This window comes from Rhamphochromis sp. 'chilingali' (genome assembly GCF_963969265.1).
Source record: "Rhamphochromis sp. 'chilingali' genome assembly, chromosome: 20".
In the NCBI taxonomy this organism is placed as follows: Eukaryota; Metazoa; Chordata; class Actinopteri; order Cichliformes; family Cichlidae; genus Rhamphochromis; species Rhamphochromis sp. 'chilingali'.
The window spans coordinates 9,501,808-9,529,128 of NC_137947.1; the positions used below are offsets into that span (position 1 = coordinate 9,501,808).

The 27,321-nt window shown below is 41.3% G+C and overlaps 1 protein-coding gene across 6 annotated transcripts; it reads left to right on the forward strand.

Moving 5' to 3' along the window:
- Positions 1-26,828, forward strand: mymx (myomixer). Of its 6 annotated transcripts, none has more exons than XM_080868394.1 (34): positions 1-672; positions 1,202-1,291; positions 2,525-2,668; positions 5,222-5,368; positions 5,840-6,031; positions 6,932-7,018; positions 7,238-7,356; positions 7,459-7,573; positions 7,655-7,732; positions 7,834-7,949; positions 8,987-9,149; positions 12,545-12,690; positions 12,779-12,875; positions 13,195-13,344; positions 13,598-13,747; positions 14,248-14,504; positions 15,565-15,700; positions 16,367-16,561; positions 16,921-17,073; positions 17,944-18,161; positions 18,493-18,676; positions 18,761-18,916; positions 19,102-19,458; positions 19,715-19,834; positions 21,579-23,510; positions 23,936-24,070; positions 24,164-24,238; positions 24,319-24,405; positions 24,511-24,602; positions 24,706-24,791; positions 24,871-24,934; positions 25,022-25,236; positions 25,689-25,835; positions 25,938-26,828. In XM_080868394.1, the coding sequence occupies exons 1-34, from the start codon at positions 181-183 to the stop codon at positions 26,201-26,203; spliced, it is 7,161 nt and encodes a 2,386-aa protein (XP_080724520.1). In that variant the 5' UTR covers positions 1-180; the 3' UTR covers positions 26,204-26,828. The 6 variants fall into 6 exon arrangements, with proteins under 6 accessions (XP_080724520.1, XP_080724522.1, XP_080724523.1 ...); XM_080868396.1 differs by having other exon boundaries at positions 12,782-12,875; XM_080868397.1 differs by having other exon boundaries at positions 9,032-9,149.
- The last annotated feature ends 493 nt before the right edge of the window (positions 26,829-27,321 follow it).

A 27,321-nucleotide genomic window follows, 5' to 3' on the forward strand; every position in this document is an offset into this window, starting at 1 on the left:
TTGAGCTCTCTCTCTCCCTCTCTCCACTTTCGGTTCCACCCTCCACTTGACTGCTGAACTGAGACTGGACAACTGTTTAGTCAGGAGAGCGCACAAAGGGATGAAACAGACTTTTTTTCAGAGCTCATTTGGACCTAAGCAATTTTGTTTTGTTTTTGTTTTCTTATTGGGACACTAGTCATGTCTGAGAGTATTGTGAGGAAGGTGCAGCCCTTTACCATTGGGACAAGGCTGTCAGCTCCTGCTGTGGCAAAATGTCAGGATTTTACACAGAGTTATCTGCCTGGCGAGACTCTGGATAACTGTGTGCTGCAGCACAATCTGAACTCGCTCTACCTCAGTGGATCACAGGTGTGTGCACATGGACCCTGTCTCGTCTCGCCGATTGTCAAGCAGGTAGCCCCCGTGAAACACAACCAAGACCGGATGGCAGCGGAGGACCAGCTGAACCAGAATGTTGCCTCTGCCTCTGCTGTCTCCAGATCAATAAAGAAGATCACAATCTCTGGGAACAAAGACAGGCCAGAGAACAAGATGACAGCAGAGCCTGCAATTACACAGTGCACATCTGAAAACAACAATAACAACAACAACATCAGCAGCACATCAGAAGTACATCTGCCAAGGATAGTGGGTGTGAGCTGTGAGAATAAGCCCACTTCTCAATTTAAGGTACAAGACTGCATGCACACATAGAATTCTAACAATAAAGAAAAAATATGACTCAAAAAATATGGCAGTGCATTAAAACTGTTGTTAAGGTAAAAAAAAAAAGTCTAAATATAGATAAATATTTTTTGTCAAATATATGTGTAGCATACCTTTAGTTACATAAAGGATATTTGATAAATTGGCTATTTTAAAGAGTTTCAAAATAATTAACCTTAAACTTGAAGAGGCCAGTTTTCCAACACTGTTCTGCTTTAATTATAACATTTCCAGTAGAATATGAAAATGATCTAAACATGATCTTTTAAAAACAGAAAGTTATTAAAGAAATGGCTGTTAATCGAAGATATATTTGTTTTACTAGCTCCAACCGAAAAGGCCTGTTGGAATTAGTCACAAGCACGTGCGCTTTCACATCGTGTAAAACGTTAATTACCAGCGTTCATTTTTGTCTAGCTTTCTTTCTTTTTTTTTCATTCATTATTGACATTTCTCGTCCCTCCCGGTTGCATATTTTATCCTAATATTTTAGGTTTTACTCAAAAAAGAGAGCAGCGATGAATTTCAGCCCATGCAGGGACAAACCAGACCGAAAGCGAACAGAGAGAAATCCCTACAACAGGTAAGATGCAAGCTAACTGCTAAATTAATGTCAAATAGTTAGCATTATTTAAAAGACATGTTTTAGAGTAAAAGAAGTGGTAAAAGAAGTGGAATTTTGAGGCTAAAATATTTTGTTATTACTTACTGTGCTACTGTGAGCAGCTGTCTTTAGTGTTTTATTTAGACTAAAGGAAAGCTAGCCCTTGTTGGGGGTTTCTTTATAGCTAGCTGCTTTTATATTATAAATTTAAAGCTAAGTGACACAGGGGTGGAAAACCAGTTATAAGAACAGTGTGTTTTGGTTGAATGCTACCCAGAATACTCGTTGTTTCCTCTTGATTTTGCTGTCGTGTATTTAAGACACGTTATACAGAACAAATAAACACTAAAAGTATATTTGTAGGATGTTGTGTAAAGCTAGTGGGCTGCTGGATTTGGCCGGTTCCAAGCTGAAGTCATTGCGTCTTGCGGATGAAGTGCTGTGTTAACAGCAGAGCTTGCAGAGGCAGGGCCCACTGGAAAACATGAAGTCAGGAGTAGATGTTAACAAAAGAAAAGGCTAGCTGAAGTACTTGTGGAGGCTGGTTGTAATAATACACAGACTGCCATGGCCTTAATTCCCCTTCAAGAACAAAACAAGGAGTAATTTTTCACATAATTTCCTATTTTGTTACCACAACAATACTTTGAGTTTACTCTGCTCATGTATTATTCATCCACGTTGTCAAAATGTTCTTATTACAAGAGATAAAGTGGCTTTGGTGCCTGTACCTGTGCAGGTAATAATGAGCGAACGTGATCTGTCAAGGCTCTTTAAAGATGACATGTTTACACATAAGCCTGAAAAACATTGGAGGATCTGCCTGTTCCTGCTTCCCTCTTGTGCCCAGATGTTTCCTGATTGGGGACCAGCAGGAATGCTTGTCCATTAGTGAACTTGTGCCAGTCGTGTTCATTTCATCCTACGTGGTGCTGACAGTAGGTTTTTGTTAAGAGAGACCTTGGGGCCAGTCTGCCATGTGTTTCTAATGTGCCTGGATGGCGAACATAGGTATAATCAACGTAAGCGGACACTTAGACATCCTCTGATTGTGAAGTGATATTGCTGGAGAGCTGTGCCTCTTTCTTAAAGGTTTGTCAGAAGCAATCATCATCTGGTGTATGGTTTTATCTGTTTAAAAAAAAAGGTTTACGTTGGAGACAAACTGCTCTTGTGTTTTCAACACTTTCTCTGTGTTGCATGCTCACACAGATATCAGTACCTGAACCGCAGGAGGATGAGCCTCAGAGGAAAGAAAGCCATCCACGCACACCGATTGAAGGGTCGGCAGCTGTTACACCTCCAAGTGACTGCTTCACTCAGCGCAACTCACTCTTCAGCAAGGAAGTACTGCAGGTAACACGAGAAAGGCATACCAGCGTATTAGCATCAGTAGCTCCTCGTGGTATTTCAGTGGGTTTATCATTTGTTTTTCACTCTTTGACATACAAGCTTTATTTTCCTGCTCTCCGTCTGTTTCTAATGTCTAATAAATAAGGAAAGATTTGAAGAGATACTTTTTCTATGGAGCTTCTCGTAAATTTGCAGCCTCTTATTTTACAGTTAATTAATCAGAATCTGTTTTAATCTATAAATGCTACAAAGACCACAAGCTACAGTGGGCTGATCCCAAAAGAAACATGTTATGCTGTTTAGTTAAAATCAGAAAGGAAATTGCCTGTTGTATGACCCTCAGAGGAGAACAAAATATGTACTGATTCTTATTTTGTCCCTAAGAACTGTATGAGCTGTGTTCGGCTGAGGGAAGAGAGGGAGGGGAAACCGCCACAAGCAATTATTTGGGGATGAGATCATTGTTTGGCTCCATCTCTTCACGCCTATTGCTCAGAGAGACTCAGCCAAGCAGCACAACTGGTTGTGTTATCTCACTGCTGCGTTTACCCCAGCACACACAAGGACATTTTTCAGCGAGTTCGGCTGAGGGACATTTTTGTCCAGCAGTTGGCTTTGCCATCAGACCTCTGTCGAGCAACCATCCAAGTGATAGGCGAGAAAAAAAAAAGAATTACATTTGAATATGATGTATGTATGTGTTAAAAGCTTTGTAGCACATTAACAAGCTTACTAGACCCATTGGACACAGTGGAGGATGCTTTTGTATGTTCACGGTTTTTGACAATTGGCTTTATAAAAGTGGAAGTTTAGGTACCTGGGGACCTGCCTGTTTTACAGCGATTTGGTTGACTGCTATTGCTGATGAAAATGTATTATTATAGTATTACATTTCTGTCAAAGTGGAAGTGAGCCTTCCAGGGAGAGACTTTTAATGGCCCCCGATGGTTCGAGCTAGGGGATCGGAGCGGGTCACAACATGGTGCAGCAGGACTTTGTGTAGAGCCATCTGTCTCCCAGGCTGCTCTGCAACATATCTTGCCTTTCACCATTTCATTTTCAAGATAGAGAAATAGAGAAACTTCAACCCCCACAATGTTCTCTGGGCCAAGTTGCATTACAAAAGAGGTAAAAAATGTGGCCCGTTAATAGATATTTTATAACTGTCAATCAACTGTCCTTGTTTTCTCTATAAATTCCAAAATCAGATTTCTTTCAACTTTTTATATTTATTTTAAAATTTGTTATGTATTAACTGCAATGTTTATTTATGTGGCCATATTTTTTTTAAACTGCAGTCGTTCTATTCTTTGTGGCTAGACTAAGGCCCAACTGTATGATTTGAACAGACCATTGTTGTGCAGAGTGGACAGGAAGAAACAAGGGAATCATAGACTTCCTGTATGAGGTCATTATAATGCCATGGGAGCCAGTGTGAGAAGATAGGGGCAGGCCTGTTTTGTCAAGCTCTTTTCCTTCTGTTGAAACCAGAAATACGCCCGTTACCCTGGGGGCCTTGTAAAGTTAATGACTTGCTCCTCTGGGGAGCAGTGACATCATATTTTAATCTAGAGCAAAAAGCTGTTTGGTGGATGTGTCATGTGCGGTCTTGATGTTTCATTGATTTTAAAGTGGAGTTGCTACAGAGTTTATTATTCAATGTCAGTCGCACCGAATTCCTTGGGAAATAATGCTCTGATGTAATGTCAAGGTATGATGACTTATTTGTGTGTGTAACTGTCAGTTGACGTACACAAAAGCAGCGCTGTGAAAAAAAGAAAAGTCCGGATCAGTCTGACAAGTAGAAGAACCTGAGCTGATTTATTAGTTTTTGTAACTTAGGCGGGCCACTGACTTCCATGCTGTGTTCTTTGCAGAAAACAAACACGTACTTTCCAACGCTTTCTGATTTTGGCCACCTGGTTTGGCCTTCTCACTCCATACAGAAGGCTGCCAGAAAAGGCTGCTCTGCAAGACAAAGTCTTATGCAATGGAGTCGAGGCCCTTGCCAAGAGAAACTTCTGCTCTGTATAACATGACACTGGAGAACAAAGAGCTGGTCTTGATGTGCTTGATGTGCTGTATGCTGTATTACAATAAGACGGGGGGAAAAAAAATCGGTCTTTGCTAGATATGTAAAATGATGACTGCTTTTGTCTAGTGTACTTTCATGCAGATGATATCTCACAATCCAAGCTCTAGATCAGCTTAAGGTGTGAAATGACTCGCTGCAAAAGAAAAAAATAGAATATACTGTTGGTCCAAATGTACAAATCAGTCTTCACCATTAATTTTCACATGTACAAGGAAGCATTGCGTCACTTTTATGGGTCCAAAATCAGTTTTTGTCATGTCTGTACTTTGTCACTGTCACAAAAATCACCAAATTGTTGTGAAAATTTGGCCAAACAGCACTGAATACATGCTCCCTAAACCAGCATGAAGTGTGTAAAGCAGTCTCACACACTCTCAGATTCAGGTCAGCAAACATATTAGTGAATAACAATGTGAAGCATGACTGAGACATTTTTGCCTGTGTTTGTAATTTGGATGTAGGCTGAGGCGTGGATCAAAGGCAAGCTACAGGATTTGAAGGACGGATGTAATATTCAGTGCTGCCCCCTGGAGGATTGGGAAGACGCCTCACAAATACTTCAGAGAGATCTTAAAGACTTTGAGAACACCCTGATTCAACTCAACCAGGTGGGAAAGTTATTCAAGATGAGACTGGACACTAACTGAAATATCACAGAGTTACCAAAACAAGCACATCTGAGCACCCTATGTCCAAAATTAAATGTTTATTTTAACTTTTTAACACATAATGGGCATCTGAATGTAACCATTAATCACTGCGTTTGGTGTTAAAAGAGCCTGTCAAATCATATAACACATAACATAATGGTAGGCACTTCCAGGCAAGAGAAAAGAGGAAACCTCAGTATTCCAGGTGACTCTGTCAAGCCAGTTTATACTTTCTCCCACAGGAGAAATGTTTGGAAATTGTGCATTGGTCATAATTAACATTGCTCGGCAGACAGGCCGGCAAGGGCAGAAGCAGAACTCTGAGAGTTTTCAGGAGTATATCCAAAACACGAATGACAGATGTGTTGCCTCTGCTCTGGGTGACAATTCAAATGAACAATGTCTTTGTGTTTCTGTGTGTTTTAAAAGATGGGTGAGCAGCTGATCTGTAAACTGAATCCCACATCTGATTTGGTAAAGAAGCAGCTCAGTCAGCTCAGGGACCAGTGGCAGACCCTCAAACAGATGGCTGCAAATCAGATGAGGGCCCTAGGAGGAGCCAAGAACCTGCAGGAATTCAACAAAAAGGTGGACAAGCTGGAGGCATGGATTAAAGAGAAGGTAAGGAACATATCAGTCTTTCTCTACTTTTATACTACATACAACTAAAATTTGTGGGTTACTGGGTAAACTCAAAGTATTTTGTAATATTGGTTGTCTTTACGATGCAGGTATTTCCTTCAATATGTCTTATTTTCTTAAATTCAACACCAACAGGGTAAAATGTAATTTACGTTTTCTTTTTCTTTTTTTTTGCAATGTTTTGTATTTCACTGTTAATTCCTGAACATGTTTCATTTTTCTTATCCTGCTCACATCACCTTTGTAATCTCCCTACATTTCTCTTTCCCCTTCGTATTTATCAAAGCAGGCAATCCACATATTAAAAAACAGCAGTTAATAATGCTCTCCAACTTCAACAATTATGCCAAAACAGTTGGCCCAGAGGCAAATCTGAGTCTACAGGCAGCTCCAATCAACATTTGTCAAGATATTAGTCACAAAAACAGCACTTTCCAATACAGGAAATTAGCTCAGTATCCTGAAGACATCTCTGGTTTGTGTATGTTCACCGGTGTAAAACATCTGCCTGTCATTATCAAAAAGCAATCATCTAATTCATTTTAGGCCTATGTTTATCTCTCTGTTCATGTCCGTGTCTGGCACAAGGGAACTGATGATTGATAATGGACCTGTGGGATTGTAATGGAGGATGCTGGTTATGAAGTCTATAAAACATCCACCCTAGGAGACGTATTCTCCATTACGTTCCACTCATCCTTTCCTCTGTCCCTTAGTATCAAGTTCAGAGTTCCTCACTGCATGCTGAAGGCTATTTCTGTTTAGCATCTTGCTTGGTAGCAGAGGTAATGTGGTTTAATCCTGGTGCCTCTGAAAAAAAAATAATGGTTGGGTTCCTAACAAATGGGGGCTATAAACACTGACTTTTATGTGTGCCAGCAGGAAGAGGAACAGTGTCTGGTGAATGTCCTGGGGGAAAATGCTGACAAAATGCAGTTGACTAGAAGAATTTTAGATCTGAAACAGGTGAGCTACTACTAATAATTACCCGAACACTGATAAAAGTGTTATAAACAACATTCCTGTGGTAAAAATATATGCATTTCCATATGTTAATAGCTTCCTTTACAGTTTTGTAGAGGTTTTCCAGTAATTTATCTATGGCTGCCTGTAATTTGTCTCCATCAGTGTATGGTAAAGACAGCTGAGGTCATAGTTGGATTGTGTTCTCCTGTTCCCCTGCAGGATGAGCAGCTACACAGAAATCTCCATGAGGAAATCAACAACTTGGCACTGAAACTGGAGAAACAAGGGAAGACAGATAGCAAAAACATATCCAGCAGGAGGAAACACATCAATAAAATGTTTGTCACTTACATTTGACTGAAAAATTGCATGAAACACCTCCAATCTAAAGATTAATTGAAGACTGAGTTTCTCTATGCTGCTGTCTGCTGTTTGTGTAGGTGGCTGAAGATGCAGTCGCATCTGAAAAACTACCATGAAAATCTTCATCTGGCCCTGGAAGTGTCCTCATTTTACCAGCAGGCTGATAATATATTATTTGCTATAAACAGCATGGTAAAACTTCCTGAAAACCTAATTATATTATCATATATTAGATCTGAGAGGCTCTTCCACTCACAGTGTCCCTTCTTTTAGAGGAAAAACATGTCTGTATTGAAAGACGTGGACAGCTTTGGAGATAGAGAAATGCGTGAGATCGCCAGTCAGATCATGGTAAGCTGTGTCTTTTCACTTAAAGCAGCACTGCTTTGTCAGATCTTGAAAGTGTGTTGCAGAAGCCTTCTCTACCTAACCTGCAGGCCTGTGTGTGGTAGATGCTTGATGTGAGTGTATCCCAGCTGTCGAATCTCCGTCCCACCCTGGCTGCCAGTGTCACACGGAAGCAGAGTGAGGTGAAGGATTGCTGGGCACTTCTTCAGAAGCTTTTCAGGTACGCCAACAGGCCAAGGATACCCTAACAACTTTGGTGGCCTTAAATATGTGGACCATTTCACTCAATAATTGGTCCTTTACAACTACCCAGTGAGTTAGAACTTTGTTTTTTCTGTCATTACCCTACTGTTACTGACGTCAGACGTATGCACTGGGAGAACCAAATAGTTTTCCAAATGAAAATGAGCTCTGCCTGAAGAGTTTTCTCTTCATTCTGATTATCCGCGTCTAATTTTGGTTTAAATCTGTGAAAAATTACAAGCAAAGAAAAAGTCTGCCGTGTCTGTTGACCAGTTAGCACACAGATTATCATTTACCATTTACCTCTCAGTTTAGAATATGAAGTTTTCTGTGCTGATTTGGAATTTGGAGAGGTGTACAACATGAATAATGTATTGGCAAAACTGCAAGTTGAAAACGTGGTTTGTTCACCTCTTACTATTAAAATCCTGATGTCATCTGAAACAGTCTGCTAAATCTGAGTAGAACTTCTTTACAAGCATATTTAGTTATTTTTTTATAGAATGTGTAAAATACATTTATTGTTACTGTAACTACAAGCACTATGTAGCCAGACTTTTTTTTCTTTTTATTAACTATCCAGACTTTTGCATCCTTAGACTGATTAGGGTGCTAGAAGCTGTATCAAATTAATGACTACAACCAAAATCATTGATATTTTGTTTCAAGTTCCCAATTTTTGTATCAGAAGGCCATTAGGTTAAACAGATGGATTACTCCATTTGGTGAAATAATCATAATAATAATGATTATAATCATAATATTGCAAAATTTGTAAATTGTGCGAGTCAGAGCTTCTGACATCCATGTGCAAAAACTTTCTCATGTTAGTAGCCTATCTTTAGATCCAAATATTACATCATGCCGTCTCTTATCAGCTGCTTTTCAAGACTATTTTAATCAAACAACACAAACACTGGCATGAAACTTCAGAGCCATAATTGGAAAGAATCGCTGGCCTCTGAAGCCCTGCTGTCAGTACTACAGTAACCTCCTGGTCTGCTCACCCTGCAGGAGTGACAAGACCACGCTCTCTCTCTCTGGCTCCACTTTCACCAGGGAAGATTCTGACCTCCTGACACTGGCCCAAGAACCCCAGTGCAACATGGGAATGGAGGCAAATTGTATCATGGGAAAGGAGGTGAAGGAGGAGAAGAATCATCTGAAAGGCTGTGCTGTAAGTAGCTTTTGTATTTCACTGTAATACTGGAGAAACCACATTGTGGTTCCCAAGTAGGAGAGAACAACTCCATCAGTGCTGGCAAAAGATGACACCAGCCCCATTCAGTCCTACAAAATCTGTGGCCTCAGAAAGTGACGCACTTCGTCCTTTGGTTTGGAAACTGCCTGATATACAGCTAAAGCACAGTTTTCCAAAATAGAATTTGACAGATGTGCTGTAAAGCAGTGGCTTCTACTCTTGGCACCCAAAATACTGTTTTCCATCTTCCCTCTACTTAATTATATCATCGGATGTCCCAGTTTTGGAGAATTCCGTGATAAGATGGTTTGCAAAAATACCAATTTTGTGCTTAAATCAGTGCTATAGAGAAAAAAGCAATATGTAACTGTGTTTTCTATTTTTTGCCAATCACCTTCTGTATCATCTAACAAGAGCCCCAGTCTTCAAATGTTGCAAATATTGCCCTGTAGGAGACACAGGAAGAGCTTTTAGAGGTGTTATTTGTGCTGGCACAAGAATTACATAAGTTTCCATGAAAAATGTCAAGCCCTGACTGCACAACATGGTTGAACAGTGCGCCAGAGCAAATAAGCCTTTCCCTCCAAAATTTCACTTCATGGTAGAAAAATATCTTGGCTTTCAACCATTCTAACAAAAGTACAGTCATTGAATTAATACTATATTAACAGAGGGTCCATAGTTCAGTCCAGGGTGAATATTCTAGAGAGTATGTTTATTCCTTGGACTTGACATTCCTTGTCTTGGAGGCCTACAGGAACTTTATTGAACTCGCGGGTCCTCCTATAGTTACCGCACTGCCCATAAACCTGACAGAAAGTCTGATTATCCAGAAATGTAAGTGTGGTTAAAACCAGTAATTATGTGAATATTTAGTCTTTAAACTTAGCGCATTACATTTCTTTGATTACAGTGGCTGTTTGAGTTTAGCCTAGAGCAAAGCTGTTCTTGTATCGCTGACCTTGAGCACTTCTGATCCCTGCTGGGCCCATGTCCTAACTTTGTCAAGCCAGAAAGTACAGATGCTTGAGAAAGCAAACTTCATTCTTTCCATTCTTCTCATGTTACTATTTCAGTAAATTTCTCTACTCATGTTTTCTCGCATCTCACCATCTGTGACAGGAGCCCATCAGGGCAGCAAACCTGACTCAGTTGTTGCTCTACAAACACTGATCTTGTTGCCATGGCATGCAGGACGACCTTGAGTGAATGGTTAGAATGGTCTTTATTGCACTAGGAGTTAGTAGTTGCCTGGGTACACTGACTATGGGAGCTTTACTTGTCACTGTTTTATGGAAGGGTTAAAAAGACACTCCATGAAAAAGCTTGGAGCCTTAAAGGCCAAACGCAGTGCTAAGCACAAGCACAGGTACCTGTTAAAACAGTAAGAGTAATTTGTCACATAGTTTCACAGCACCCTAGTGTATGGAATTGAGCCCATTACTTTTAAGGGTGCAATGACGCAGTTACATGGATCTTTAGGTTAATAGTGACTGTGAATTATTTGCACATTTGCATATGTGTTCATGTGCACATACACAATGTATTTATTCTCTCTGTTGCAATAATTCAGTCAATTAGCTGTAAAGGTTTTAGTGTCTGTACGTGCTTCAATATATGCATCCATGTCTGTTTTAGCCGTATATAGCCTCTTGTTTCTGAAGGTAAACATGGCTATCATCTGTTTCTCTGGCTAATTGTAGCCAGATGCTACTGCTGGAGACCAGATGGGTCTGCTGCTAAGTGATAGTTCTTGGCTGACATCATAGCACACTACAGAAAGACACACAGGGTGAGAGGAGATCAGCAGAAAAGGGATAGGAAGGAAGAGTGAACAGTATGCTGAAATGGTAAATGATTGGATAAGATGGTAAAGCACAGAATACCATTAAATATGACATACCAAATTGTTAAACGGCTATTTTTTCTGTAGCTGATATTCTGCCAAAGTGAAACGACACGACATGTTTACAGTGGAGTGCCCTGCAAAAATGAAAGACAGAAGCAAATGCCTGTCTGCAGAGGAGACCTTAGCAATGATTATAAATTCTTTGACACGAGGTTTTTAGCTCTACTGCTTTAGCACATAAATGGGCCTATAATTTGCCTCTATGAAACTCAGCCTGGCCTATAAAATGACTGGCATCTTGGTAAATGATGTTAGACCCCTACAATTTACTGCACTTTGCATAATTTTGGAGGCGACACTTTTCTTTGCTCCCTGCCTCACTTTTTCTATAAGCCCAGTCAGAAAATAATATGATTAAATTAAGGGCCCTCCATAAAACACTGTTATAAATGGATTTTTTGTATTTTTTGTATAATTGCTATGGCACATTGCTAAGTGCTTCCATAACTTTATAATTTCATATTCAGTATATATCATCTGGTTTAGTTAAGAGAAGCAATCAAAAACTTACATGTATAGCACTGTATAGTTAGAAACAGCACCAACATCAAGAAGTAATTACCGAATAAAGCAATAAAAAACAGCCTAAAACACTTGAATTAAATATTTGTATACATACATATACATAATTATGAAAACATCAGTTTAAAAGAAAATATGTTGTTGTAGTACACAGCTGCTCGCAGCAGGATGAAGAAGGTAAAAGACCTGCACTCAGGATAGCCCAATGTAGCAGTCCAGATACTTGTGGCTCTCATTGGAAACTCTTCAGTAGAGCCCTTTGGCCAACCTTTAAAATACTCATATGGTTGTAAAAGTAGCTTAGTGGCTGTTGACGTCTTTAATATATTTCTGCCCATAGACAAGGTTGATCGCTGTGGCATTGACCTTTCTAAAAACTCCAGAGTTTTCAACAGAGTCGGGGTGGATGACCATGGAAATCACTGTCTAAAGCTGAAACAACACTGCTGCTTTAAATGGGAGCAGGGGCATGGGAGTTTGAGGGTTATATTTCTATCTACAATGGCTCTTTTTATGATCAGAGTGGTTTAACATATGTTAGTAACGTTGTGCTCATTCATTTTGTAATTTCACATTTTTAAACCTTTCTTGCCATCTTTAGTATTGAAAAAGTTTGATGCTGTCAAACAGAAATAGCTTCTACTCTGAGACTGGTCTGGGCTGTTTCACTAAAAATAGCGAACCTTTGTGAGTATGTTTTGTGTCATTTACAGGAGAAACTCCGGGCAGCTGTCCATGTTGTCCAGCGTCCAGCCACATTGTAACATTCACATTAGTACTGAGCTACAGCAACGCCTCATTGTCTAGTGACTGTTCACAGCATGAAATCCTCTTTTCTGAGACGTTTAATCATCCTGTCAGCATTAATTCAGCAAAGGCCAAGCATTACTCACACACCATGTTGCTGATCTTTTGGATTTTCCTACTCCTTTGTCCACAGAGTACTGCTGACGGTGGGAGTGGTAGACGAACACAGAGCTGCCAAAGCCAGGAGCAGCAATCAGTGAACCACACCTCTTTACCAATGAGAGACAGCCCTGTCTGCATTGATGATGCTATCGTCGGAAATCAATTGAAGGGGGAAAGGTGACGTTTCTGCCTGGCTTCTCTCGCCATCTTACATAATGAAAGGTCTTTATGTAAGTCATAATTGGAGTCTATGTTTTCTTTGCAGCAGGAAGCCCAGAACAGAACCCAAGATTGCCACCCCCTCTCCAGGCCACCCACAGCTTCACATACAGCTTCAGAGGTTCACTGTGTCTGCTGACAAGGTGACTACTTCCCCTGCCAGTCACACCCACTATTCTCCCGACAATAGAAATCAATTTGCAAAACTGTTTCCATGCTCCACACATACAATTAAAAGTACAAAAACAGGTTAGCTGGCAGTAAGGACTGTGCCTTCAACATCAGAAGTGATTGCTGTTAATTGTCAGCATAGCATTTGTACTCCGCAATATGGCCATGTATTTTTGCATTAACTCATATCTATCACTTAGAAGTTGTTTATGTGGTTTCCTGTAGCCTCAGCAGCTAAATCATATGTGTAAACTGTTCCTCATTACTCTCTTTGCTTTTTTTCCATCTCAGACTTTGTCATGGCTCAAAGACAACGTGTCCATGGCTACACAGGTGTGTTCAATAGCCAGTTTTGAGGGGCTGGAAGCAGCAAAGAGGTGTCAGCAAACCGTTGAGCAGGAAATCCTTAACAACCGAGCCAGGATAGAGGTGGTCAAAAAGGTAAACTGAAGCCCACTGTCACATTCACAGTTTCTCTTGAAATAAAGCACTGAATGAATTCCTTTAAAAAAATCTCCCCACATTTTGCAACTTGGGTTTCTTGGCAGGTCTGGTTTATTAATCAATGAGCTGACATCACGTCTGAGACAACTTTACTTACCCAAAGCTTTAGATTAGTCTATAGTTACAATATAAAATCCACTTCATTTCTTATTCATAATTTTCTTTCATCACTTTAATGAACCTTCCTTAGGAGGGCCACGGGCTGGTCCGGGCACAGCACCCGGGAAGCACAAAGATCGAGGAGTTCCTTGGCCAGCTGGAAGTCCTGTGGGAAGAACTGAGGAAGAGACACCAAAGGAATGCTGTCTTTCTCCAGGCCTCAGAAGAGCTGGGTTTTAGGGTAACATTCTTTTTTTTCTTTTTTTTAAAGAAAAGAAAATAGTTCACAGGCTGTTCTCTCTTCTCTGTTGAAATTTATGATTATGACAAATTATCCTGGATCCTTTTTATCCCTACTAAAAGCTTTCTGTTCAGCCAGATCCTGAGCTGTATGCATGCACTCATGGTTAGAAACTTGTTTACTTTATCACCTTAATTGGCTGAGTTGTTGAGATGTAGTCACAACATTTTATGAAGGCTAATCCAAGGAATATAAAATGTGCTCAGATATAATTTGATTATGACTTGGAAAGAGGCTGCAAATCCAGATTGATGACCTAGTTGGAAACCATGAGTCATGTAAGTCTTAGCAACTACTTCCACGTATTATTGTTGTCTTTGAACAGTGCCTTTGGTAGTTTAAACTGTGCATTAAATCACCTTGAAATTAAAGCAGGAAAACTTCTATAACATGAGACATAAATTGCACTCCCCCAACCTCTCCATGTCTGTTCTGTACAGGTTGTGAAAGTGCTCCAGGCCCTTGGCAGCTTGGAGGCCTGGCTGGAGTCTGTGGAGCTTTCCATGAAGGAATCTGTCTTAGCCGGTGACCCTGAAACAATGAGCATGGCTGAGAGGGAAAGCCGTTTGCTGGAGAAAGAGGTGGCATCCCGTAGCCTGGAACTCAGTGCTCTGAGGCAGGAGGTGGACCGCCTTCATAGTCACAGCCACCCACGTACACGAGGGCTACCGGCACGCATGGAGGAGGTGGAGAAAAAGTATGTTAGAAAGATAGGTCAAGGGTAGCCCTTTGATATTTGTCATCATGGAAAGTTCATGTTATGGATCTGAGCAATGAGACTCTGGTGGTTTTTCTCATCACTGTGGTCAGGAAATAAAGGAAGTCAGTGTTTCCAAGAGGTCACAGGTTTGGGCTTGCCATGTTTGTAATCCAACATGGAAGAGTTTGTTCATAAAGCTCCCCAGTTCTTATTTAAGACAAACAGTTTCACCCCATAAACCACAAATATATATATAAATATATCCATAGATTTTTCTCTAAGTTGGCAAAAATATCTCTCCATGTGCTCATCATTTCACGGCCAAAGTTTATTCATTTGTGATTCATGCAGCACTTAGTGAGGTCTACCCCAGAGTTTTGACATGCACTTCACCCACAGCTTGTCAGTGTGTGTCAGAGTCACCCATTCCGTGTTTGCAAGATGACGCCTCTCTTTTTGGTTGGCCCTTGAAAGACAGGTTGTTGCCATGGACTCTCACTAAAACTTATGATGCTGGCTGGTTTACCCAACATACCTGTGTCTATAAACAGAAGTTCAGACTCTGTAAAGAACACCAAGCTGACCAAAGAAAATACAGATGTGGAAAGGTCTCAGTTTAAGTGTTTCCAGGGTGGGGGTGTTAGATGGGGTAGGGATGGCCACTTGTGTAGTCTGAGGTCCTGTTGATGCAGGAGGCTCTCGCTAAGCAGCTGAAAGACACTTGTTATGATGTCATTATTTAACAGTGCACACAAGCAATGTAAGGGTCATTTATTCTGGAAAAATACCCTTTCAAAAAGATCCCTTTACCATTTCCTATATAAACTCTGCACAGTGGAGGTACCTCAGTGCACTAAAGTACAGGATATGTTTATGTGACACATGATATATGATAACATAAGCAGTGCTCTAGCACGGTACGAGTCACCTAGTAAGATGCTTGCGGTCTCTGTAATGTGGTTCTGCTGAAGGATGCAAGGTTGTATATGTGGATGTGGTTTACCATTTAGGTGTAACTTTTGGTTATAACATCCCTGCTGGTGTTTGTGTTTCCCAGGTACCACCGTGTCCAGAGTGCCCTGACCCAGCAGAGCTCTGAGCTGCAGGACACGCGCATGCTGACCGAGTTCCTGGAACGTGTGGAGCTGGAGGAAAGCCAGGATCTCAGTGGCAGTCAGTACAGATTAGGGCAGGTAGGTAAATTTTTCAATAGTGGCATTTAAAGGATACGCTTGTAAAAAGTTTTAATAAAAAAAATATATTGTTGTGCATGTGTAGCCAGTTTTAGCATTACAGGTAGCTTTAGTTTGTTGTCAAATTTTGCATTCTACCTGAAAATCTGTAGTTTAAATGGTAAGTACGCTGGTTCTTAAATATACTTTTCTACTCTATCTGAGCACTCAAAGCACTTTACACAAATTCCCTCATTCACTCATTCGCACAAGCACTTTTTTCTAAGCTCTTTCTATGTAGGTGCTTTTATCTAACATTCATACACATTCAAACTCTGAGGGATTTATTGGAGAGCAACAGACTGGAGCAGACGGGGATCAAACCACCAACCTTCCCATTAGTATGTGACCTGCTCCACCACCTGAGTTACAGCCACACTGCAAACACAATATAAATCCATTTTATGAACTCTACAACAGCTTTAAACTAAAAGCAGTCCTTATCAAAACTGTTGACAGTGTTCTATGAATTAATCAAAATAATATAGTATAAGAATTTTTAGATTAAATTATAAATTCAGGAGTGGCAGTATTGCAATGCACTACTACTTTTTCTCATTCACATTACTACCATTTTAATTCAGTTGAACTTGGCAAATGAATAGTAACTCTTTTTGTACCTAACAGCCTCTCCACAGTGAAAATTCCCCAGCTCCTACTTTGCTGACACTTCAGAACAGCGGCAGTGGTGAGCCTCTGTTAGAAACCATGGGAGACCCCGTGGAAGAGCTACGAGAGGCTGTAGAGATGCTGAATGACACAGTGAGAGAAAGAGGTCGGTCACAAAGCCACGACCAGGCTATCCAGGAGCTGATGAGCAAGGTAAGAAGAGGAGATTTTAGATATATATATATATATATATATATATATATATATATATATATATATATATCTCACACACACAATGGCAGTGAATGAGTTAATAGGCCCAAGACAGGCCACCACTCCCCCTCACATGTGTTTTTTTGTGTTATTTCAATTTACTCTTGGTTTAAGAAAAAAAAAAAAAAAAAAGTACACATTTGAAAAAAGCACATACGCAGATGGCTGGAGGGGAATCCATGACACCATTTTAAACTAATTTGCAATGTGGCTCTCATTGGAAAACAAATAATGTACACTGAAGTATAATGACTTAATAACATCCTATGAGTACTCATGATGACTTGGTGCATCGCCAGCATGCCAGCCTGGCAGTGCGCGTGGAGGAGTGCGTGTGCTTCAGCAAGGATCTGAGCCTGGACATCCTGGAGAAGGAGACAGACATGGCCATCCAGTGTGAGCCAGATCGCTGTGGCCTAGAGGCTCTGCGGGAGGAGCAGGACCACCTGGAGGTGAGAGAAAGATGCCGGCACATGTTGTGATTATGCTGTAAACATCTGAAATGATTCATTTCTGGTAATGCAGTCCAGTATTCCATTACACTGATGTTGGATTATGGACAGTTTGCCCTGTGTATTTAAAAAAAGGGAAGTCCCCCCAACCCCGACTGTCTTATAGTCACCTCCAACACATTGTTCCACAGTCTGTTTCCTGTTGTGACATATTTTTTCACAACAACAACAAAAAAAGCCTGCCTTTTCTCCTTTGTGCTATGAGCAAGCTACATAGAGCAAGCAAAAGTTTGTTATTCCCGTGGGATATTTATTTGTGCTTGCATGAGTCACTGTTGTGTTAGCTCTCAAAGTGTATGTGTGTGTTTATGAGCAAATCTGGTAGGGTGTGTATGAGTGTCCACGGTTCACAGGGTTGGAGATGTGAAGTTGGGGATGGTAAAGTTCTGTGTGAGTCATTTTCTGGGCAGTGTTATGTTTATCACACGCACACACAGCTGTCTGTACTTGATACCTTTGAAAAGCAGAAATGACCTAATCTCCCAAACTGAAATAACTGTGCCGTCAGCAGACAAGCATCTACAACTCAGTGTTCTTGTGGCTTACTGTAGCTGAGAAACGTTATGAAGTAGTGGTCCCAGAGAACCCTCAACACTATTAATTACTGCCTCGTCAAAAGGAGGACAAAAAAATTCCAACTGCAAGCTAGCTATAGCGTGGCAGCCCATATGTAGACCATATGGGCCTCTAACTGAATAATATGCATTAAGCTATGGAGATGAGGTCATAGTCAGAGATACAATTGGTACAGGCTGTTTGAGTGAGTGGATTTGATGGGAGATGATAGATTCTTACTGTGATTCTCCACAGACTGACTACGAAATCATCAGGGAGGAGGTAAAGGAGTTGCAGGACCAGGCTTCTCGACTGAAGGATCTGTGCCCAGAGAGAGTGCACGTACTAGATGCAAAAATTCAGGCTACACTGCAGGCCTGGAACGAGCTGGGAAAGAGCGTGACAGAGAACAAATCACGTCTGAAAGAGTTTGCGCAGCTCCAGGACTTCTTCAGGAGCTACCTTGCCATGATGTAAGCAGGGCGTGAGGATGTTGTGACCCTTTTCTGGGCCTCAAGTTATTTCGTAATCAACTTTTGTGAGAACATCTGCCCCTTACAACATCTATCAAGGAAAGAACAGGATGTTCTCATTGTCAAGCACAGGTCCCTGGGGAAGTGTATAATTTAAGATGTGCTGAGAAGGTCAGAGCAAGTTTCCTGGGCTGAGTGTGACAGGGCAATGAATGTCTGTCCTACCAGGGAGAGCCTGGTCATTCTCATGCTTTGTGAATGTATGGTTTTTCTCACAGCCCTGTTGCTTGTCTCCTCCACTACCTCCCACCCCAACCTGATCTCTGAATAGCTCATGGACAGAAGACACCAGGTCATGCATTTTCTCAGATACCACCTTGCATTTTGGGAAAGACGGGCAGACATCACTGGTTGCAGAGCTGGATAATCAAATTGAGCAAAAGTTTGAGGAGTTTGATGAGCTGGCCGCCACAGGCAAAAATCTTTTAGACAAGGAGCACCACCTCACACAAATGGTGAGCAGGGTTTCACACGTGACTTTCTTTGAATATATTTTTGTTTTTATTTGGTTCTACTTTACGAACTCTAATGTCTTACAGGTAAGAGAGCGTATGGAGGAACTGAGGAGTATGCTCGGGTGGATCTTGGTACACTGGAGGGCTCAAAAGCAACAGTGGCTCCACAAGAAGAGCAGACAGGAACCTTCACAGGACAACATTTACTTTGAGGCGACAATGGGCCCGCCATCAACAGAGGTAAATGAGCAGAGGGACACTTACTGTAGAGACAGAATGAGTGAATGAAGGCTGGGGAGAACAATATAGCACCAGTGCATGTATGTTTTTGACAAGTGGAAATTGTAATATAAAATGACAAATATTTGTAGTTCAAAGTGTTTCTAAACCATTGTGTTTTTATGTTCTCTTTCCATGATACATAGAATTCAGCTCCTGAGCCAGAGCCCTTCCATTCTCATCAATCCCCAGTTGTCACCCCTACTGAAGACACAACAAAGGCAAGAAATAGCCAGCCATTGTGTTTGGTGCCCAGTCATGCTGAGAAACATAAAGAAGAGCCATCAGAAGATGGGTATGAGATCATGAACAGCATTGGACCCCAGGATGATCCTCCTAAAGCCAACGTGCTGGTGCTTAAAGAGGGCAGCAGCCCTCCTGTAGGGGGAACAGTCAACCTCATCCTTAGCTTTGGTAACACAGGGGACAGCCAGGTTCAGGTACTTGACCTGCCTGCTGGGACAAAAGAGGTAGTGGAGGAGACCTCTGAGCCTGTCCACAGGGTGAGAGACGCACTCATCATTTCACACTATAAGCAGCTACACAGTAATATGGGGCGTCACTATTAATGCCCACATTCACTTCTCTCCCAGAAGCACTGAAACAGATGATATTTGTTACTGTTCCTGAAGGTTAATGCAGTAACACGCATTCCCTGAAACCACACTGCATGGGATCTCCCTTCTTGACTGTCTTGCTGTTCATTCCCCTCTCTCCTTTGGCCTTCACATCTTCCTTTTTCCCCGTTTTCTCCCTCAGCCCACTGTGCCTCAATCTTCTGCCTATAAAAACTTTTGGAGGCGCTGCCAGGGGCTTTTGGAAAATACTTTGGGTAGTTTAAAGCGAAAGAGAAAGATTTATCGGCAGAGTGCAAATGAGGTAAACTGCGCGGTGTGAACTGGCATTGCATGCTGCATCTCGAAGTGTACTGGGACTGCATGCCGTGTGTAGCTCTTTTCTTAAGGGAGCATGCTCTACTAATCTGTTACAAGACACAGCCAGTCTGCAGCTTCCCTGGCTTGTTTCCTTCGCTGTAAGTGAGACATAAGAGTAACGGGAAATAAGTCAGGCCGAGGTGCTATCATATTCATACTGACACCATCTCCAAAGTCGCTGTGGCTGGAAAATTTATAGTTAACATGAGAAAAGTGAGAAAAGAAAACAAACTGTTTTACTATTAAAACTCAGAGTTTCCCCACTTAACTAGAGTCGTAAATGAAAATCTAAAACCAAATAAATTCTGTTTTTAATGTAGTCCTTTCTGTTATGATTTTTAATGGGATGTGAAAAGAAAGGTGCTACTTTTACAATCCATTTGTAAAAATATAAACGTAATGAATAAAGTGATCTACCTGACATTCAATAGGTGAACAATAATGTTCTGTTTTCAGGAAAAAAATATTGTATTTACGTAACTTTTATAATTTACTTTAATGCTTGCAATAGATTTATAACAATACACCCCAAACCACAAGTTGTACAAAATCTGTGTATAAAAAGTTTTTCAGTTGATTTACATTTCTTGGGAATTTACACCGAAAATAAACTGTTATCTTTGCAGTATTCACTACCATATTTAAAGCAGTTTTGCTCTCCATCATGCATTCCAGCCTTAAAAGCAAGAGGAATGATCTCAGTAATCTTGATGCACTGAAAACAAATCTGTGTATTTTGGCAAGTCTGTCTTTGCAGTAATCTGTCAGCAGTCATCGTGCCTTTTCAGCTCATCTTGTATAAACTCAGATGAATTGTTAAGTTCCCACCAGAAAATCACACAATAAAACCTGAGCTTTTTCTTACTGTTAAACTTCTTTGGGCCACAACTTGTTAAATGAGCCAGGATTTAAAACTGAAAAGATTTGCTGACAGAGACAGAATGAGGGTGATGAGTAAGAAGAGCACAATCAGTCTTCTACCTACAGTGAACGTTGACAGAAGCTCTCTCTTCTTTGCTGTCATTTCACTACAAGCCTGATATAAACCTGGTCGTGTTTGACTGCGCGGCTGTGCTAAAGTTGTTTGAAAGCAGTGACCTCATCCTCTCTTCATATGAAAATCATGCTCCAAAATGACTCGCAGCATGAGTGCTCTCTCAAGTGCCAGCAGAGGTTCAGTCATTAGACAGAGAACTGTTGCTGAACTTCGAAGAAAAGCCCCCAGACTGCACACCATGATTTATAGTCTGGGGTTTCCACAGAAACAAGAGATTAGTCACAGAGTTGAAAGGTCAAGACATTACAGCTGCGTATGACGGCATGTGAAGCCACATATGATTCTGATTAAGTCCTGTAAGTGTGCAGTTGCAATAATGTTCATGTTCTTTGTCCTTACATCTAATGTTTTTGTCTTCGATAATTTTTTAATACATTTACATTGTTGTGTCAGATTCATGCATTCCTGAATCCGTTGTATTCTTGGATGTGTGCGATCATTGTCTTAGTCAATTTTGCTCTCATGTCATCGTCCATCTGTAACACATAAAACAGCTCTTGTTCTCACAGAGGGCTGCAAGGCTTCAGCCTGCAGCACGCATGAGTCTATGGTTAACCATTTTTAGTACAGTAATCTCACTAATATAAGAGCTTCCACACATACCTAATATACTTTTTTCTCTTTTTAATAGGTAAGTACCTACTTGCATGTCAAGGATAACAACCTGGCTGCGGCCCCTGTGTATGAGAGCATCACCTTGCCCCGCCAAAAAAGCCGCTCCACAGCCTCAGCCTCCCCGACTTTCTTGCCATCCTCCTCTTTGCCATCCTCCTCAGCACCTGCACTTCAGGGAACCAACGTAACTTTCCACAACACGACAGGGAACGGAGGCAGCTCCATCTTCAGCAGCATCAAGAGAATGGGCAAGAAGCGGAAGAGGAAGAGAGACGCGCGTAGACACACTATCCAGAAAATCATGGGAGTTGAGGAGCAAACAGATGGGATGCCTCATTGTACCTCTGAGACAATCACATACGACACACATACATGGCCACTGAAGGAACGTCGAAGGAAGAAGAAGAATGGGGATGGAGTAGAAGCCATTGCCTATATGAAGAATCCTTTGCTGAAGGACATTGATACAGAGTGTTCAGGGGAATACAGCATTACTCCATATGCTGTTTCAGCAGGACCCACCACTACACCCACAGCAGGTCAGGTGAAAAGCCACTGCAGGTTCCTCTCCTTGGGTTCTGTATTGAGTTTTGATCTACCTAAAGATATGAATCTCATTCCCAGCATTCAGGACATCATTACTATTGCCCCTCCAGAATCAAAAAAAGTAGCCGGGACTGATCCAGACCCTCACTCGCACAAACAAACATTCCTGAGCTCTTTCAGACAGACTAGACCCACTCCCACTGTCACGCATGACACTTCAGCTGAAAGCAGCTTTGCTGAGACACAGCTATCTACATCTCTTGGGAAACATCTTCCTGGTGTGGACAGCGGTTTACAACCTCCACCTTCTCCTTCTGTGGAGGAAGATGAGGATCAGACTGTACAATGTAATGATTTATCTAAAACCCAGGTGGCTCTTTGTGAGGAGGAAAAACAGGAGTGGGACAAAACATTGTCAGAGATTAAAACCAGCACAGCTGAGAAGGATGGGACTGTCCAGCCTTCACAGTTGCATATTTATGTGAACCAAACCTCCACCTCCACTACAGCTATACATAAACACGAGTGTCTTAGTGTTCATACACTCATTAGAGACTTAAATGGACATCAGTACCACAAATGTGCAAGACCCCACAGTTTTCATGAAGAGAGTCCTGGACTTCAGTCAAGCCAAGCTTCCTTCATGAGAGTCAATCTGAAGTCAACAAAGAGTGTTCGACAGGACTCTGTGGACTCTGGCATCTCCACCTCCAGCAGTCTCAAGCTTTGCAAAGATGATGCTCCACGTTCTGATAGCATGCAGCCTAAAGGAGTGGTGAGGAAGCTTATATCTCTTGAAGTGGGAGGTACAGAGTGCACTAAAATAAGAGAAAATGATTCAACAGGTCCACCTTCACGCTCAACAGTGATAGAAACAGAGCCTGTCCACCTTGATCACCAGCAGTTTGAGGAAGAGGAGGAAGAGCTAGAGGACATCTGGAACCAGACTACTAACTACAGGCAGAGCATTTGCTCAGACATCATGTACCAGCCCAATGAGGAACCTTTAGACAAAGCCAAAAAGACACCTTCAGATACAACCCCGACTGTGCTCTACAGAAACCTCGTCACTGCCTCGGCACCCAACCTTCTTGTGGCTGAATTCAAACTGCCCACCCACATTCAGAACCTGCTGGGTTATGAAAAGGGCCAGAGTCCCAAAGATCACCTTCCTCCACTGTCTATAGGAGACAGAAGGTCCTGGGCAGCTTTTCCTAACAGGGAGCCAGCCAGCAAAACTTCAGTGACAGTGAACGAGACTGCTTCAGATCCAGTGAAGCTACCTGATGTAGGGGACAATCAGAGATACATTTATCAGTACAAAGAGGATGAGGAGGAGGAAGAGGAGGTAGAGAAGGCAAAGGTGGGGGCGGAGGCAGACGAGCACACAGGTTGCTTGAAGGTGAGGTCAGGGTGTGATGATCCCACATGACTGAGATTATACTGAAATTACAAAAAGAATTTTTTCTCACACATTGTGGTGGGTGGTCAGACAGACAAGTGTGTCAACAGTTTTTAACGGAATAGATTTAATTACTTTTTCATTATGTAAAAGAAAAGACAAAGACAAATGAATTCAAAGCCAAAGTAAATCAAAGCAGAAGTATATGCAGTTCTAGAGACTTAGTGCTAGGCAGGATAGTAGATTTTATGGTAGTAGATGTAGTAGAAACATGGCATATACTTTATATACTTTCGTATGTCAATATGGCTTGCACATTATGTGTAGTTACTGTGTGCATGTATACTGCTCTCACCCCAGTTGCATTGTAGGTATTCAAGGCAGTATAGCTACATTAAAAAGTTATATCTTCTCACCCTGAACAGGACCCGTCAGTGAGTCTCCTGTCAGTTCATATGGGTTTGGATGGGATCTGTCAGCAAAGGAAAGCCTCACAGAGCCAAGAGGACTTGGAGAAACCTGAGGAGCATGTGGCCTCAGGGTGGCACTGTTTCACCTCAGTGAGTGTTACTGCAGTCTGTAATGGAAATCTGGGCTCTTCTATGAGTTTTCTTTTTTCATTGATTTTTTTGAATTAATTCACTTCCCTTCAGAGTGGAAAACCTGAGCTGCAGTCTATGGAGGGGATGCTTGAGAGGAAGCACAAGCTGCAGCTGGGAGGGAAGAAAGTAAGAAATGTTTAAGCCAGCACAGTCAGCAAATGTAAAGCGTGCAGTCAGCACTACACACTCTTATCTTATTTTCACAGGCACCCTCCAGAGGTTGGAACTCCTACCACGCTGTCCTATATAGACACACCTTGTGCTTCTACCAGGATAGAAAGGAGACTCTGAGGGTAAGCCAAGAAATCACGACAAAAGGAGCCCAAGAGAAAAGTGAGGATTAATAATTGAAGTAAATAGAATGTGGTCACTGATGATTACACTGTGTTGTGCTGCAGAGTTCTGCATGTGGCCTGCCACTGAACCTCATGGGAGCAGAGTGTTTACCTTTCCCAGAATACACCAAAAAACCCAACTGCTTTCGATTAAGGTCAGATTGTAGCAGCTGCTGTTTAATAGAAATATACTGATTTAAAGGCAGTGATGCCTTTCCAGCAGCTGGAACGGTAAAAATCGTGTTTTCTGATCTTTAGGCTCCGTGATGGGTCTGAATATCTGCTTAATGCATCTTCACGCTTTATGATGAAGAAATGGATGATGAAGATACAAGCAAGCACAGGTAAACTAGTTATTTCACAGCTCACACTGAATTAATGTTCAGTATTATTATTCTAATTCATTTGTGTGTGTTTTTAAAGGTCAGACAGTGTGTAGGTCTTCAATATTAGGTGTCCCTTTTAATGAAGATCTCCCCAGTTCCTTGTAAGATGCTTTCATATAATTTGAATTACACAAAATCTTTGATATTAATTTCTGTAAAATAATAGCTTGCAATTCTTTTGTCCACAGAAAGCCCCCCTTCTGTTTTGGATGTCATGATCCAGACGGTTGCCACTGTTCCTCTCAACATGATGTCACCCAACTGTTTCCCAGGCACAACCCACCGGGTACCACCCAGACCAAAGAAATTGTTGTCCTCACCAGAGAGTTAAATCACATGACACAGAGTCACTTCAAGCGTTTGGATGAACATTTAATCTCATCCTCAGATGCGGGCTGCTGCGGTGAGAGCCTCTGCTGTGCAGACAAAAGCTGCATTTATCTGGGACCAGTTTAACAAATACCTCTGCCCCACTTTCGCACACGGCAATACAGAATAAAATAGACCCCATTCTCCACCGCCGGCTTCTGATTAGTCCCACTGGGCTGGTGGTTAGAGGATGCACTATGTTACTTATTGTTTTACGTACAATTTACATTTGATTTATTTTAAGTGCAATGATTTTATCAGCTAATGTATTATAAAAGATTTAATTTCACGGCTTTGGATAACCAAAGAACTAGTGAATGGTTGTTGCAGGTACAGTTGGTACCACTAGGGGGAGCTAAAGTATTGTCTACTTGCATATTAAAACAACATAACTAAGACTGGTGTTAATACAATAAAGGGTTTTGCTTTTCCTCGCTCCTCTGTCACTTTAGTCCTATTTTTAATGTTCTCTCTGGCCCTTCCTAGATGTTGATAAAGGCAGCTTAAAGCAGATGATGACTCACAGACTCTCTGGAGGCTTCAAAGACAACGCCTCTTCCTCTCCCCACTCCCCTTTATGCAGCGGTCAGGACTGGCTAAGTAGCAAGCGTCGCTCCCACTCCTTTACTTCATGTTAGTATGCAACTAGTAAAATACATTTTAGCATTTATAATCTATAATATCTGTGTTATTTCTTTTTGTCTTCTAATGTTTTCTGTTTGGTGTTTTTTGCAGCAACTTACCAAAAGATCAAACCCATGTTGCGCACCCCTGGAGGCAAAGGCCTGGAAACAGGCTCCAACTACTGTGTGACTCTGGTGGTGGGAGACAAGTCAACAGACAGCGCATCAGCAAGCAGAAGCTCTGAGCCTCCACTGCTGGCTTTGGCTGGGTGGGAGCAGGACAAATATCAGGACGCAGCTCTGAGGAGCTACGTGAGCCTGCCGCGGCCACGCAACAAGTCTGTCTTCAAAAAGTTCTTTGGGAAAAGGGACCTCTGAGTTTATCGATGATGATTTATAGAGATTGAAAGAATAGTTTCGAATGTGCAGTGCACATATTAAAAACAGTTACTACTGACCATATTTATGATTAAAAGACATACCACAGTTTTATTTTTGACGGATTTTATAGAAATCACTTAGCTGGCTTGAAAGTCCTTATATTAAATCATTTTTATGAGTGTTTATATTCTTTTTCGCTTTTCTTGTTCAAGCAAAAAGAAGAAAAGTGTATGTGTGCACTGTGTAGTTGCAGATTTAAATCTGTATTCCTTCTTTTTGTTTGAGTAGTATTTCTCTTTTTTTGGTAATCTTTGTATAGAAACCCACCTGCTCAGCAGACGGTCTGTTTAGAATCCCAGTGGTATCATCTTGACCTGGTTATGACCAAGTATTCACCATATCCTCAACTCACGATGCTCGTTGTACTATTACATCTTTACAGCTCCTCTGTTTCACATGTTTCATGTGTGTGCGCTTGTGTGTATGAGTTTGTGTGTGTGTGTGGTGCACCAAACTAATTTACTTAATAACCACAGATCAGCAGTTTGATACTGCCGAGCTTGTTTGATACAGATACTAATGTAGCAGAGACTATTAATAATAAAACATAAAAAAAACTTGCTGTGGTTGTGATTAAAAGAAATCATTTCTAAGACAGTTTTGCTTAAAATTTCTGTTGCTGGAGCTTTGTTGTCATCTCGGGAGGCTTTGAAGAGAAAAGGGATTAGATGAATAGAGAGATTAAAGGCCAAGCTAGGCTAAAATTATCCTCAGATCATTAGTCTTATTTTTGCATATGTAAACCTGACATCATTCAGAAGCACCAGATCCAGGAACTCTGCAGACATGGCTGCATAATTAGTCATGCATAAAGCATTTGCAACACTGTTTAGCATTACAAAATATCTACTGATTCCCTAAAAGATGCCTCAAACAGATGGCTTTGAACACAGAGTGCGCATGAAAGTACACTGAAAACTGCAAAGTCAAAAAATATCTTAAAATGCTAATTATTTCCATGTGTGATGACCTATAGGACCTACATAAGTATGAGCATGGGCTGTGTTTGATCTATAAGAGCAGCTCATATCAGCTGAGGTGCAAATGCTGCGTCT